This window comes from Ochotona princeps, chromosome 19 (genome assembly GCF_030435755.1).
Source record: "Ochotona princeps isolate mOchPri1 chromosome 19, mOchPri1.hap1, whole genome shotgun sequence".
In the NCBI taxonomy this organism is placed as follows: domain Eukaryota; kingdom Metazoa; phylum Chordata; class Mammalia; order Lagomorpha; family Ochotonidae; genus Ochotona; species Ochotona princeps.
The window spans coordinates 32676260-32692016 of NC_080850.1; the positions used below are offsets into that span (position 1 = coordinate 32676260).

The 15757-nt window shown below is 42.1% G+C and overlaps 1 protein-coding gene across 8 annotated transcripts in view; it reads left to right on the forward strand.

Annotated features, from left to right (window-relative positions):
* The window catches only part of BRD8 (bromodomain containing 8), a 42089-nt gene that overhangs the window by 4145 nt on the left and 22187 nt on the right, over nt 1-15757 (forward strand). For 3 of the 8 annotated variants that reach the window (XM_058677250.1, XM_004586444.3, XM_058677252.1), the window contains exons 3-19: nt 1909-1978; nt 3842-3891; nt 4410-4532; nt 4644-4724; nt 5176-5240; nt 7398-7534; nt 8067-8285; nt 8683-8827; nt 9646-9855; nt 10272-10552; nt 10888-11337; nt 11644-11737; nt 11937-11983; nt 12745-12959; nt 13376-13468; nt 13648-13716; nt 14777-14954. In XM_058677250.1, the coding sequence (XP_058533233.1) occupies nt 1909-1978; nt 3842-3891; nt 4410-4532; nt 4644-4724; nt 5176-5240; nt 7398-7534; nt 8067-8285; nt 8683-8827; nt 9646-9855; nt 10272-10552; nt 10888-11337; nt 11644-11737; nt 11937-11983; nt 12745-12959; nt 13376-13468; nt 13648-13716; nt 14777-14954 (2527 nt within the window). Of the gene's footprint in view, nt 1-1908; nt 1979-3841; nt 3892-4409; nt 4533-4643; nt 4725-5175; nt 5241-7397; nt 7535-8066; nt 8286-8682; nt 8828-9645; nt 9856-10271; nt 10553-10887; nt 11338-11643; nt 11738-11936; nt 11984-12449; nt 12508-12744; nt 12960-13375; nt 13469-13647; nt 13717-14776; nt 14955-15757 lie in introns of those variants that run through there. The other 5 variants (XM_058677253.1, XM_058677251.1, XM_058677254.1 and 2 more) reach the window with 5 other exon arrangements.

Below are 15757 nucleotides of genomic sequence, written 5' to 3' on the forward strand. Positions count from 1 at the left end.
ACATGGGAGACCTGGAAGAAGCTCCTGGCTCCTGGCTTCGAATTGGCTCAGCTGCAGTGGTTGCAGCTGTTTGGGGAGTGAATCATCGGACAGAAGATATTTCTCTAAGTTTCTCCTCTCTGTTTAACTGATTTTCCAATAAAAATAAATCTTAAAAAAAAAAAAAAAGATTTACAAAGGAGAGACGTTGTTTTACTCCCTAGAATTACTCCACAGTGGCTAGGGCTGGCCCAGGCTAATGCCAGGAGCTCATGACAGTCTGCCCAGCTCTCACATGAATGCATGAGTTTGACCACTTTACCCTTTCTCTGCTGTTTTTCCCAGGCACATGTAGCGAGCTAGATCAAAAGTAGAGCAGCTGGAACTAAATCAGTACAGTGACTTTACCTGCTGTACCACAGTGCCCGCTCCTCAAAGACCATTGTAATCTTTTGTCCATTCAGACCTTTTCATGTGAGATAAAAAATGAAGTAATATGGGTAAAATTTTATTGTTTTAAAGTAAATGTTTTTTAAGGGAAAAGAGCTGTTAGATACCATTATCCAAAAACAAGTTTTAAAAATTGGCTCCTTGAGATCATGAAGCTTTGTGACTGGAGTTGTGATGTGGTAGCCTCAGCTTGTGGTGCTGACATCTGCTCTGCCTCTGTGTTACAGGCAAAAGTTTAACCCTCTGTACCTTTTTTTTTAAAGATTTATTTATTTTTATTACAAACTCAGATATACTGAGAGGAGGAGAGACTGAGAGGAAGATCTTCCATTCACTGGTTCACTCCCAAAATGGCTTAATAGCCATGGTATGAGCAAGGCTGAATTTAGGAGCCAGGAACTCCATTCTTTTCTACAATATAGTAGCAGTAGCCCAAACACTTGTGCTGCGTTTTGCTGCTTTGACATTAACAAGAAGCAGGATTGACGACAGTACAGTTGGAATTCAAACCCGTTCACGGATATGTGGTATTAGCTTCACAAGTAACAACTCACTGTACCACAGCATTTTACCCAGGCTGATCTTTTTTAGAAGAACCAAACTAGAGCAAAGGCAACCAAAGAATATTTCCTCAGATGAACAGAAGTAACAGCTTAGGAAGCTCGCTCTCTCTCTCTCTCTCTCTCTCTCTCTCTTTTTTTCTGGTAAGATTTATTTTGTTTTTATTAGAGAGTCAGATATACAGAGAGGAAGACCTTCCATCCACTGATTCATTCTCCAAGTGGCTGCAAACGGCCATAGCTGAACCAATCTGAAGCCAGGAGCCCAGGGTTTCTTCCAGGTCTCCCACATGAGTACAGGGCCATCCTTGACTGCTTTCCCAGGCCACAAGCAGGGAGCTGGATGGGAAGTGGAGCCACTGGGACACAAACTGGTGCCCATATGGGATTCTAGGCGCGTGCAACTCTAAGACTTCAGCTGCTGGGCCCAGGAGGCTCTCTTTAGTTCATCCATGAAAACTGTTCCCATGAAAAGACTTCTCATTTTCTGTAATTACCTATTACCAATGGTAAAGCTTTAAATTTTATTTATTTGAGAGGCAAAGACAGATCATTTATCTGTTGGTTTGCTCCCCAATTGCCTGGACCATGTGAAACTCAACTGAGCCACAGTCAGGAATGGGAACACAACCTGTGTTTTCCATATGTACAGAAAATTCAATTATATGATCCATCTCTGCTGATTACCAGGGTCTGCATTTGTAGGAACCTGGAGCCAAGAACTGTAGTGGTATATCAAACCAAGGTACTCTGATATGGGGCACAGGAACCTTAAGTAGTTGGCACATATGCCTCAGAAGTAGTAGTTTTTTTTATTTTAACCTTTGAAATCCATGTCTTGAGCTCTCAGCATACTTCTCTCTTCCCTGACCGCTGCTTTTTTGATTTAGTGTTTAATAAGGTTTTTCTCATTTTGTAGGGTATCAGTTAGCAGAGCAATCAAACCCTTTGCAGAACCTGGCCGTCCTCCAGACTGGTTTTCACAAAAAGTAAGTTCTCAAACAAATACATTTTTTTAAAGTGTTTTCTTTATTTGAAAAACAGAGCAGCAGAGAAGAAAGGAGACAGATTTTCCATACTCTGGTTCAATCCCTAAATGACTGTAATATCCAGTGCTAGACCAGCCCCATGTCAGCTAGGTTCTGGGAACTCCATCCAGGTCTCCCACATGATTGGCAGGGATCCAAGCTCATGGGCTGTATTTGTTGCCTTCCTAGGCACATTCCCAAAAAGAGGCAAAATCAGAATCAGCATTCTTATATGGTTATTAGCAATGCAAGCAGCAACTTCTTTTTTTTTTAATTAATTAATTTATTTTTATTACAAAGTCAGATATACAGAGAAGAGGAGAGACTGAGAGGAAGATCTTCCGTATAATGATTCACTCCCCAAGTAACTGCAACGGCCAGTACTGCGCTGATCTGAAGCCGGTAACCTGGAACCTCTTCCGGGTCTCCCACGCGGGTGCAGGGTCCCAATGCTTTGAGTTGTCCTCCACTGCTTTCCTAGGCCACAAGCAGGGAGCTGGATGGGAAGTGGAGCTGCTGGAATTAGAACCACCACCCATATGGGATCCCAGTGCGTTTAAGGGCAGGATTTTAACTGCTAGGCTACGCTGCTGGGCCCAAGCAGCAACTTCTTGATAGCACTACAAGTGCTCTGTGAGAGCAGTCTTTGGTCCATGAAATAGAATCTCTGTTAGGCTCTGTGTTTTAAAACATTTTTCTCTAAATACTTATTTATTTTTATTGGAAAGGCAGATTTACAGAGAGAAATGTCTTTCCATATGCTTGTTCACTCCCCAACTGACTGCAATGGCTGGAACTGAGCCCAACTAAAGCCATGAGCCAGGAGCTTCTTCTGGGTCTCCCTCGTGGATATAGGGTCCTAAGGCTTTGGGCCGTCCTCAACTGCTTTCCCAGGCCACAAGCAGGGAGCTGGATGGGAAGTGGAGCAGCTGAGACATGACCTGCCACCTATATGGGATACTGGCGCATGTAAGGGGAGGATTTGGCCACTGAGCTAACACGCTGGGCATGAGAAAATACTATATTTTTAAAGAGTCTTTGAAAAGCGTAGTGTTGAGTTAGGGAGAAACAGATCTTTGAACAATTGTTTCACTTTGCAAATGGCCACAGTGGCTGAAGCTGTGAGTAGGGGACTCAGTCTAGCTCTTCCTTACGGGTGGCAGGGGTCCAAGTACTTCCCAGGTACATTAGCAGGTAGGAGGTTTGGAAGTAGAGTGCCCAGGACTTAAACCTTGGCTGTAGTTTGAGGTGCCAGCTTTGTAGGCAGCAGCTTAGTTCACTGTGCTACAGTGTGAATCACAGGCCTTTTGATTACATACCTTTTATGACATGAAGTTGGGAGAATGATGGAGAATGCCTTTTGATTTTATCTACCATTAGAATCTATGTATGCTCATGTCACAGACTTGTTAGCATATCAGTAACTGAAGCTTAGGAGTTAGATCTGGGTCAGGTATGTCTGTACCTAGTCTTTGGACTGTGATCCTCAGTTTTTTCTTGTATGAAATAGTTGCTTCAGCAACTTCATGAAGTTAATTGACGTAATGTAGGTACAAGTATAGCATTTAGCACGGAGCCTTGCAAGTGGTAATCACTTAGTTGATAGTCACTGTAAATATTGGCTAAAAGTTGACTTTCCAGGCCAGAGGATTCCCTTTTATGCCGTGGTTTTGATTATTTTGACCTAATTTGATTGCAGAGTAATTGCCCTCCTAGAAACCACTGAAATCACATGTAGCTATCCTGGCTGCCTTAATTTGTTGTAACTTCGAATGTTCACTGATTTCCAAGGTTGTTTATTATGTTTTACCTGTTTTCCCGCAGCATTGTGCTTCCCAGTATTCAGAGCTTCTGGAGACCACTGAAACTCCAAAGTGAGTATAAAGCTAGATACTCAACTTCCAGGTCCTTTAGTCGAGAGTGTATACTGAGGATATCTGGTTTATATTTTACTATTGGGTGGTGGGAAGGAATTGCAGAAATCATCTGTGATTAAGTGCTCGAAAAGGTGAAAGAAAGCAAGTAGCAGTGAAAACAAATACACCCTTATGTAAATGTGAATTTTTAAATATTAATTTAGGGAGAAGGGAGAGAGATGGTTTATCCACGGGCTCACTTCCTAAACAGCCACCATGGCTGGGGCTGAGCCAGGCTGAAGCCAGGAGTCAGAGCTGCATTTGGGACTCCGCGTGGTTGACCCAAGTATTCAAGCCATCTTTTGCTGCTTTCCTAGGCACATTATCAAGGAACTGGATCTAAAGTAAAGCAGCCAGGGCTAGAATTGGTACCCACACAGGATGCTGGCTTTGCAGGCACAGCTTTACTCATCATGCCACAATGCTGGCTTACGAAATGTGATTTTGTATCAGTATTTAAAAATCTTTTCTCATAGACGGAAACGAGGAGAGAAGGGAGAAGTGGTGGAAACTGTTGAAGATGTGATTGTTCGGAAACTGACTGCTGAGCGAGTAGAGGAACTAAAGAAAGTGATAAAGGAAACCCAGGAAAGATACAGGTACTTATCAAAAAGAATGCCAAATATTTGGGAAAGAAAATAGTGTCTGACTTCTAATACTGGTCACGATATTTTAAATAGTGGATTACATCTACCTCTCTGTTCCTACAGACGGCTAAAAAGAGATGCTGAACTAATTCAAGCTGGACATATGGATAGCAGACTGGATGAACTGTGCAATGACATTGCAATGTGGGTTGTATTGTGTTGTTTCTTCATTTGTGCTTCTTTCTTTTCACCCTCTTTCCCACTTTCCTCTTTCTGTTATTATTTCTGTTATTATTTTCCATGATACAGTTTTGTAGGTATATGTATTCCCTCTAGTCTTCTATGCCCCGTCCTAACCCCCCTTCCCACCACCCTTTAAACCTTAAACCTTAGAACAATTCTGGAAAAAGAAAGCTAGAGAGTGACTTAATGGCCAAAAAGGGGAGTAACTCTTAAATGAGGACGCAGTGAAACATTTCAGCATGCAAACATAACTTTTCTAACTCAAAAATGAGTTATTTTGCCTGACTTTCATTGTTTAGGAGTACTGTTTAAACCTTTTCTCTAGAAATTATTGACTTGTCCAGATTTTCTTTGGAGGGCAACTGAAAACTGGAGAGAAGCTAGAACTTACTGTTAACCCTTCTTTCTCAAGGAAAAAGAAATTGGAGGAAGAGGAGGCTGAAGTAAAAAGGAAGGCTACAGATGCTGCATATCAGGGTAAGCTAAACTAGTATCTCTTACCAATTGGATACAGTATTACATGCTAATGACATTGGACCTTTTTTTTTCTTTAAGATTTATTTATTAAGTTGGATATGATGTCCCAGTGGCAAAATCCTCATCTTGTATGTGCAGGGATCCCATATGGACGCTGGTTTGTGTCCCAGCTGCTCCATTTTCCAGCTCCCTGCTTGTGACCTGGGAGGGTGGTAGAGGATGACTCTTAAGCCTTGGGACCCTGTGTCTGTCTGCATGGGAGACCCAAAGGAGGCTCTTGGCTCCTGGCTTTGGAACAGCTGCAGCTGTTGTGGCTGCTTGGGGAGTGAACCATAAGACAGAAGATCTTTCTCTCTGTTATCTTCTCTCTGTAAATTTACCTTTCCAATAAAAATAAATAAGTCTGAAGGAAAAAAAACAGTATTTATTTGAAATAGTTACAGCAAAGAGAGAAGGAGAGGCAGAGATAGAGTTTCCAGCAGCTATTGGTGTGTCAGACTAAAGTCAGGACTCTGGAAATCAGGAGTGCGTGGTAGGGGCCCATACTCCTCATCCGTCTTCCACCACCTTCTCTGGTGCATTAACAGGGAGCTGCATTTAAAGTGGAGTAGGGCCCGGTGCAGTGGCCTAGTGGCTAAAGTCCTCACCTTGAAAGCGCCCAGGATCCCATATGGGTGCTGGTTCTAATCCCGGCAGCTCCACTTCCCATCCAGCTCCCTGCTTGTGGCCTAGGAAAGCAGTGGAGGACGGCCCAAAGCCTTGGGACCCTGCCACCTACAAGGGAGACCTGGAGGAGGTTCCTGGCTCCTGGCTTCGGATCAGCACAGTACCAACTGTTGCGCTCACTTAGGGAGTGAATCATCGGATGGAAGATCTTCCTCTCAGTCTCTCCTCCTCTCAGTATATCTGAGTTTGTAATAAAAATAAATAAATCTTTAAAAAAAAAAACGGAGCAATTAGAACTTGAACCAGTACTTATTTGGTATGCTGGCTTCACAGGTAGCAGTATAACCTTAAAACCTTACGAAAGTTTATTTGAGAGACTGCTCCTGTTTAGGGTTCATTTTTAAATGCCTGTAATGCCTGGGACAAGGCCAGGCTGAAGCTAGGTGTAAAATCATTCTAGATCTTCCTCATCTTGGCAGGACCCAATTATTTGTGCCATTCCAGGGGGTGTACATTTGCACACTGTTCTGTAATAATGTGTTTTACCAGCTCACAAATTTATTTGCAAACTTTGTCCTTTACTCTTCTCCTTTACTAGAATATAAACATTCCTTCATGGCCTAGAAAAAAAAACCCTTGGACATTAAGTTTGCTCAGATGTCACTAGACTGAAATGACTTTCAGGACATAAGGATTTGATAATTGAACATAATTGAACATAGTTGAACATTGAACATAAATAAGGTTTTAAAAGTCAAAGGCCTGTGAAAACACTGCAAATAACCGAGTCATTTAGATAAGAAAAGCCTCAATGGTTTCCAGCTCTACAAATATGTGTTGTGAATCAGTATAATTTCTCTCTTTTTTTTCCCTCAAGATTTATTTATTGTTATTGGAAAGTCAGATTTACAGAGAGGAGAGACAGAAAGATTTTCCAATTATTGGTTCACTCAAAGTGACCTCAACAGCTGTTGCCGAGCCAGTCAGGAGCCAAGAATTTCTGGGTCTCCCATGCAGGTGCAGGGTCCCGAGGCTTTGAGCTGTTCTCTACTGCTTACGCAGGCCACAAGCAGGGAGCTAGAGGGGAAGTAGAGTAGTGGGATATGAACTGGTGCCCATATGGGATCCTGGCACATGAAGACGAGGATTTTAGCTACTAGGATACCACACCAGCCTCAGTCTTCCCTTTTTAAGAGCAGAATATGAAAAAATTACTGAAGAGGATGTTGAAGGGGATTTGTTGTACTTTCTAAGGACATTTTGAGATAGTTAATGTTTCAGTGAGTTTCAGTATAAGAATTGCTCTTAAGGAAAATTTGAGATAAAAAATTATCTTTCTCCACAAGAATTAGAAAGCTTCCTAATCCAGATTCCTAATGTGCTCTGGTGATGCCACATTGCTGTTTTGCATTATTGTGTATAAGCAGGACTGTGCCTAGTTTCATTTACATACTCAAAAAGATTTTAATGTTGCTCTGTTTTGTATTGTAGCCCGTCAAGCAGTAAAAACACCCCCTCGGAGGTTACCCACTGTGATGGTCCGATCTCCTATAGATTCTGCCTCCCCAGGAGGTGACTATCCACTTGGGGACATGACTGCAGCTACTATGGAAGAGGCCACCTCTGGGGTGAGTGTATTTCCATTCTTTGTAATTAATGAAAAAAGGGTCCAAAGTCAGCAGAAAGATGAGTGTTGAGGAATCCACTTTTGATCCTTAGGCAAACTTCCTCTCTTGATTTGAATACAAAAGATGTAATTTAGCATGTTTTTGTGCTCCAAGATAAGGTTGGATCTAAGGACACTGGTTTTGTGAGATAAGTGAAGAACTATAGTAATAATTGTTTGCTGGGTGCACTAGGCACATGGCATTCTTGATAAGGGAAAATTTCCTTGTAAATATTGAGAGTGAAGGATTTGTAAAAGGCAGGTCAGATGAAATGGTTGGATCATTGTAGGTTTGAATGGGTGGGTGGAAGCAAACAAGACGGAATGACGAAATTGTGGAACAGAAACATGGCTGAGAGCAGGAGGGATAGAGGGTTTTTGGGCAATTTCACTTAGGACTAATACAGTTAATAGATAGACACACTAACCCATCCAGATTAGTAGAACCTTCCGTAGTTTGAGAAGTCAGATAAAGGTTCTCTGTTGTCTCTTAGGTAAACCCTGGGACTTTGCCGAGTACCCCAGTCACCTCGTTTCCTGGGATTCCTGACACCCTTCCTCCAGGCTCTGCACCCTTAGAAGCCCCCATGACCCCAGTAACAGATGATTCACCCCAGAAAAAGATGCTTGGACAGAAAGCAACACCACCCCCCTCCCCTCTGCTGTCAGAGCTCTTGAAGAAGGGCAGCCTCCTGCCTACTAGCCCCAGACTGGTATGGAGACTTCTGTGGGTGTTTGAGAGCTGTGGTGATTTAGTACTTGGAAGGGAGTGCCTGGGACCTAAAATATAACATGGAAGAAAAAAAAAAGTTCAAAGAGGAAGAGATGTTCTAATTAATTGTTGACTTAAAAAAAATACAATAAGTTGATAGTGTCCTTGAACCCTGAGGTTTCTGAATCACAATTATTTTGGTTATTATTATCCAGAGAACTCTTGCAAATAAGTTGTGAATATTAGAGTGTAGAGTTTCCCTTGAATCTTAAGTTATTATCTGTGGATATTAAGTTTTAGTTTACATAAAAGTTTGGTTGACTGCTGGAGCTTGTTTTTGGGAAATAATAGTAAAGGAAAGATTGAGGGTAGCCTTCACTTCTATTCTTCCCTGGTAGGTCAATGAGAGTGAAATGGCTGTGGCTTCTGGCCATCTGAACAGTGCAGGTGTTCTCCTGGAGGTAGGCGGGGTCCTTCCCATGATGCATGGTGGGGAGATACAGCAAACACCCAATACTGTTGCATCGTCCCCTGCTGCCTCAGGTAAGTCACTTTTCCTGTACTCCTAAGATGCTGTACTTGACATTGCCTGTCCGTGGTTTTAGAGTTCATTGCTAAACTGTTGTCTGTTTAGATTTAGAAGTTCAAATAAGATTTAGAAGTTCAGATACTTTCTGTAACCTTTTTTTAAACTACCTGTTAAACAACATAAGCATAAATCCATTCCATCTTCAAAATATTGACAGCACTCATATTGACAAAAATCATAGTGAAACTACTTTTGTGTGGTTTGTAAAATTGTGGAAAGACTGTAGGTATACCAAAAGCTATAGAGTAGGAAAAAGAAATTGAGGACCAATGAACTGGGCTTGAATTTTAGGTCTGCCACACGTGGGTTTTATGACCTTGGATGTGCAAATTTGAAGCCTTAATTACCTCTTTTATTAATGGTAATGTATGTATTTCATAAACGTGGTGAGAATTAGGTGAGATAGTGAATGTAAAGCCAAATTCTGTAGGAAGTACCAAATAGATGTAATGATGAGGTTGACAGCATGTTGAATTAACAGATTTATCCGTATGTTTTTTGTCTTTGTTTTTGAAGATTTTTTTCACATTTATCTGAAGAAAAGTTGCCACCATTTTTCCTATACATTGTGTGTTCTAGTGCTTTGGTTCATTCTTACTTAGGAACAAGGTCTTGAAGTGAAGTTAGGAAAAGTAAGGAAATGGATAATTAGCTTATTCACAGGAGTTGGCTTTCATTCTTTGAGACTAAAATTTTTCTTGGTTGTATCTTACAGTGGCTATCTTATTCACATGCTTACTTGTTGATATCATTTTGTGTACCTCTTTGTTAGGTGCTCCCACTCTTTCCCGGCTTTTAGAAGCTGGGCCTACCCAGTTTACCACACCTCTTGCTTCCTTCACTACTGTTGCCAGTGAGCCTCCAGTTAAACTTGTGCCACCCCCTGTAGAATCTGTGTCCCAGGCTACCATTGTCATGATGCCTGCGCTGCCAGCACCATCCTCTGCTCCGGCTGTCTCCACTCCTGACAGTGTAGCTCCAGGTGCGTCCTTGACCCACGCCCTGAGCAACCACTAGGTCCGGATTGTTATCTTGAACTTCAGTTAGAGAAAGATGGCCAACAGCATCAACTGCATTCAGATGCATCTGTTCTTTTCTCCATATATGTATACTACCCTTGGCCTTAGAAAATCAAGAATGTGAGAAGAGCTAGGTGGGCGTAGAAGTATTTGGAGGAGGGGAGGGAGAAGGCTAAGTACACAAATAAGAGCAGGCTTGAGAATTCTCACCTTACCTTCTAAATAGAACTGGGAGGAGAAAACCATAGGCAGTTGCACCTTTATCTTGCTATACTGTGTGGGTTCTTAACATCTGTCTACAGTTTTGGTGTGATAACTGGGTGTCACTTGGTAACCAAAAAGCTTCTAAGATACCTTTTTTTCTCTTTGTGTTATTCAGTGAGTCAGCCTGATACCTGTGTTCCTATGGAGACTGTGGGAGATCCACATACTGTGACTGTTTCCATGGATAGCAACGAAATCTCTATGATTATTAATTCCATCAAAGAAGAGTGCTTCCGATCAGGGGTAGCAGAGGCCTCTGGCGGATCAAAACCTCCCAGCATAGACGGGAAGGAAGATTTAGATCTGGCTGAGAAGATGGATATTGCTGTGTCTTACACAGGTGAAGAGCTAGACTTTGAGACTGTTGGAGACATCATTGCCATCATTGAGGACAAGGTAACTATTCAGCAAGGCCCTAGAGAGTCTCTCATGGGTCCTACATAGGCCACTCTTCTCTGCCTCTCTTAGTAACAGTTACTTAACAATTCTCCTTCTGCCCACCTCCATTTCTGTATTCCACAACTCCTTTGGTGCTGACATACTAGTCATCTCCCCAGCCATTCCTGTGTTACTGGTTTGCATAAGACAGGTGCGTGTCCACTGATTGATTCCACTACATGGAGAAGATGGAGAGAGAAGCTGCAGATTCAGGCCATCTCATTCAGTGCTAACAAAATTAAGGGACTTGGGCTTCTTTCTGTGACCTCAACAGTCTGTGTATTGTGGGACAGGTAGATGATCATCCTGAAGTACTGGATGTGGCAGCAGTGGAAGCAGCACTGTCATTCTGTGAAGAGAATGATGATCCCCAGTCCCTGCCTGGCCCCTGGGAGCATCCTATTCAGCAGGAACGGGACAAACCAGGACCTCTCCCTGCACCAGAAATGACGGTTAAGCAAGAGAGGTTGGACTTTGAGGAAACAGAAAACAAGGGAATCCATGAACTGGTGGACATGAGGGAACCCAGTGTTGAGATCAAGGTGGAACCTGCAGAACCAGATCCAGGCATTTCAGGGTCTGAAATAGCTGGAGTTGTCCCAGCCCCAAGTATGGAGCCACCAGAACTCAGGAGTCAGGACTTAGATGAAGAACCCAGGAGTATTGCAACTGGAGAGATTGCTGAAGCAGATGTTTCCAGCGGGAAAAGCGAGGAGACCACACTTACAACTGTGAAGACAGAGGTATTCAATAAGATTGAGGGTTGGGAGGATGGAGAGTTGTGCTATAGGAAAAAAGTGACTGCTTAGGCATTTGGTTTTCCTGTTGCATTCCTGAGTTCTGACATTGTTTGATGCTATTCTATATATACTTGTCCTAGTCCTACTTAAGGTGACCTTTAGAGTCATTCTATGAGAAGGATTTGGAATTTCCTTTATAGGTTCATTATTGAAAAATGAAATTGTGAGTTTTACCAGTACTTACTTATTTATTTTATTTTTATTTATTTCTTCATTTATTTATTTATTTATTTATTTTTTGATCTTCAGGCATCCCCCGAAAGTATGTTGTCTCCCTCCCATGGCTCAAATCCCAATGAAGATCCCTTAGAGACAGAGTCCCAGCACAAGTTTGAAATGTCAGGTAAATAAAGGCCAGGACATCTGTACTCTGTAACTAACTTAAAATCATTTGCTTTTGGCTTCTACGGGATTGTGGGTTGTGGGCAAGTACAGGAAGTAGAATAGGTCAGCATGGAAAGGAGAGCTGCAAGGGATTACGGTCCATAGTAGGGGAAGGCTGAGGTGGAAAAATCTTCAGGTAGTCTTTCTCTCCTCTGCAGACTCATTGAAAGAAGAATCAGGGGCTATTTTTGGAAGCCAGATAAAGGTATTTCAGACTTTTCTTTATTCCTCTTGCCGTGTCATTAGATTTCCCTATAGCACTCCCTTTTATTAATTGAATTTCAGTAAACTCACATCTTTATTCTCTGAGATGAGACTGGTAAGGAGTTGCATGGGGACAAGCTCTAGTGGACAGCCAGGCATATGGGAGTACGCCTAATGTCTAATAACCGAGTGTGCTTCCTTTCTGAAAGTCACACAGTCCTTTTCTTTGCAAATAGTATACAAAGAAGCTTTGTATCTGGAGTGATTTGGAGTGAATAGGAATGTTAGAGCCAGGAAGAACTTCTAGGAAACCAAATTTTTTTAGACTGTTCAAAGAGAATCATCCAGAGTTTTCTTTTTAGAATTGCTAGCCTAGTAATAAAAGAAATTTGAAGTAATGCGATGTGAGCTTGCTCCATCAAATGAGACACGAAATAAAAACTATTTTTGGTAACTTTGTACCCAGGATCAGAGTTCCTCTCAAGAGCAAGGGGAAAGAAGGAACGCCTCTTAGCTTAGTCTTAAGTAAGTAGCTTTTTTTTTTTTTCTCTCTTCCTTAAAAAGATCCTGGATCTTACTCTTTGTCCAGGTTCTGAATTAATTTAGTCAGTGTCTGTTAGGTAGAGGGTAGTGTAAGTGACAGAGGGATCAGTCAAGATAGTGAGGCCATAGAGTTGATCTAACCCAAAAGACAGACTGTTTAATGATGCTTTGCTGAATAGCTTTGCTTGCATTTATTGACTGGTGCACACTGTGTCTAAGGATGCCCCAGGTGAGGATGAGGAAGAAGATGGGGTCAGTGAAGCAGCCAGCCTAGAAGAGCCAAAGGAAGAAGATCAAGGAGAAGGCTATTTGTCAGAAATGGATAATGAGCCCCCTGTGAGCGAGAGTGATGATGGCTTTAGCATACACAACGCTGCACTGCAGTCACATGCACTGGCAGACTCCATCCCAAGCAGCCCTGCTTCTTCACAGTTGTGAGTATCTAAAATTCTTTACATGGTGGTAAAGGTGAGAGGAGAAAATATTTTATTTACTTTTTAAAAATTTGGTATTATTTATTTGAAAAGCAGAGTTCTGGGAACAGAGGCATAAGAATCTTTGGTATGCTGTTTCACTTCCCAAATGGCTACAACCGTAGCTGGACCAGGTCCTGTGTCATCACAGGAGCCCAAATACTTAGACCTTCCACTACTTCATCAGGCACATTACCAGGGATGTGGATCAGAATTGGATCCCATATCAGATGCCAGCATTGCAGGCATGGTTTTATCGGCTATGCCACATACCAGCCCCCTTTAATCTGTCACCTTTCTATTGGCCTAGGACAAACGGATGACAAGAAATAATTGGACATTTTGTTACTTGTGCCTACCATCTGTCTCTATTTCAGTTCTGTCTGTAGTGAGGATCAAGAAGCTATTCAGGCACAGAAAATATGGAAGAAAGCCATCATGCTTGTATGGAGAGCTGCAGCTAATCATAGGTGAGTGGGCTGCACTGCATTAATAGGTTTATTTTTTCCTGATCCTCCTCTTTGTAAATGATGAGATGAAGGCTTCTGTGGAACTGCTGGTGTTGACTCTATTTGTCTTGAACTGCTTGGTCTAAGTTTGTTACCATGTGTCCCTGCCTAGTAATTCCATGTTACTGTTTTTTGAACAGATATGCCAATGTCTTCTTGCAGCCTGTTACAGATGACATAGCACCTGGCTACCACAGCATTGTGCAGAGGTAACACATGTTCCATACATCTCGCTGATGCCCCTGAGTTAAAGATTGTCCAGTCTTACTGATAACTTTAGATAATAAGTAGGTGTATGATGTGATATTTAAAAAGAACTTTTTGTTTATTTGAAAGAGAGAGACCTTCCATCTGTTGGTTCACTCCCCAAATAGCTATAATGGCTAGAAATGAACTGATCCAAAGCCAGGAACCAGGAGCTTCTTCTATGTCTCCCACATGGGCCATAGACCCCAGCATTTGGGTCATCCTCCACTGCTTTCCCAGGCCATTCACAAGGAGCTGGATTGGAAGTGGAGTAGCCAGGACCCATATGGGATCTGAGTTATTATACATCATAGCATTCTGAAGCATCAGTATTAATGCCATACTGAAATTCAGTTGTACTATAAATCAATCCATTTTTGACACCCATAGGGGATGTTGGCACTACAGGCAGGGGCTTAAATTGTTATGCCATGGCACTGGCCCTGTGGTACACTCGAGATACTCATGTACCATGTTGCCCCCACAGCACGAGTTTGAGTTCTACTCTTCCACTTCCATTTGAACTTAACTGCTAATACACCAGGGAGACAGTGGAGGTGACCCAAGTACGTGTGTTCCTGCCATCCATGTAGGAGACATAGACAGTTCCTTGTTCCTGGAATTGGCCTGGCCTAGCACTGGCTGTTTTCGGCACCTGGGGAGTAAATCGATGTAGATGGAAGATGTCTTTCTTTGTCTATGTCATTTTGGTTTTTTTTGTTTGTTTGTTTCAAATAAAATCTTTATATATATTTAAAGTATAATATTTTCAATGTAAGAGTGACTAAATATTAAACTGATTGTTTCAGTGACTGGATCACTACCAATAGTCTAGTAAAAGAATTAACTTCCTTATGATCTTTTTAGAGGTTGTTTATAGACTTTTATTGTGTTAAGTGCATATTTTGGGGGGAGGTAAGGCTTAGTATTTGCGTCATTGGTGTTTGAGAGAGTTTATCATGTATTAATCATTTATGCAGAGAATCAGGTGAGTACTCTGCTTCTTCCCCTGTTCTCTTTTAGGCCTATGGATTTGTCAACTATTAAGAAAAACATTGAAAATGGACTGATTCGTAGCACAGCTGAATTTCAGCGTGACATTATGCTGATGTTTCAGAATGCTGTGATGTACAATAGTTCAGATCACGATGTATATCACATGGCAGTAGAGATGCAGCGAGATGTATTGGAACAGATCCAGGTACTTAAGCATGTTTGTGTTTCAGGAAGGATGAAGTGAAAATTTTCAAGGGAAGGTATCCTTATTGATAACAAAGTGCTGTGACTTTTATTAGGAATAGCTATTGGGCATAGAAACATAATATTTTGATTCATATTGAACTTTTGTTGACTTTTCATGGCTTGTGATAGAGTATCTTTTTTGGGCAGAAGTATTTAAATCTTCTGTAAACAGTAAATACATGTTTTTTAATTATGTAAAGTAAAGAATTTTTTTCTCCCTTTCTCTTAATGTTTGTTTATTTGAAAGGCACAGTGACAGAGAGATCTTGCTTATGCTGGTTTACTCCCCAAAGGCAGTAATGGCAAAGGTTAGACCAGGCCAAAACCAGGAGCTTAGAACTTCATCTGAGTCTCTTAAGTGGGTGGCAGGGACTCAAATGCTTGGACCATCCTCTGCCTCCCAGGCACATGAATAGACAACTGGATCAAAAATACAGCAGCTGGGCCCGGCGGCGTGGCCTAGCGGCTAAAGTCCTCGCCTTGAAAGCCCCGGGATCCCATATGGGCGCCGGTTCTAATCCCGGCAGCTCCACTTCCCATCCAGCTCCCTGCTTGTGGCCTGGGAAAAGCAGTTAAGGACGGCCCAAAGCTTTGGGACCCTGCACCCGCGTGGGAGACCCGGAAGAGGTTCCTGGTCCCGGCATCGGATCGGCGCAGTACCGACCCGTTGCAGCTCACTTGGGGAGTGAAACATCGGATGGAAGATCTTCCTCTCTCTCTCTCCTTCTCTCTGTATATCGGCTTTCCAATAACAATAAAATA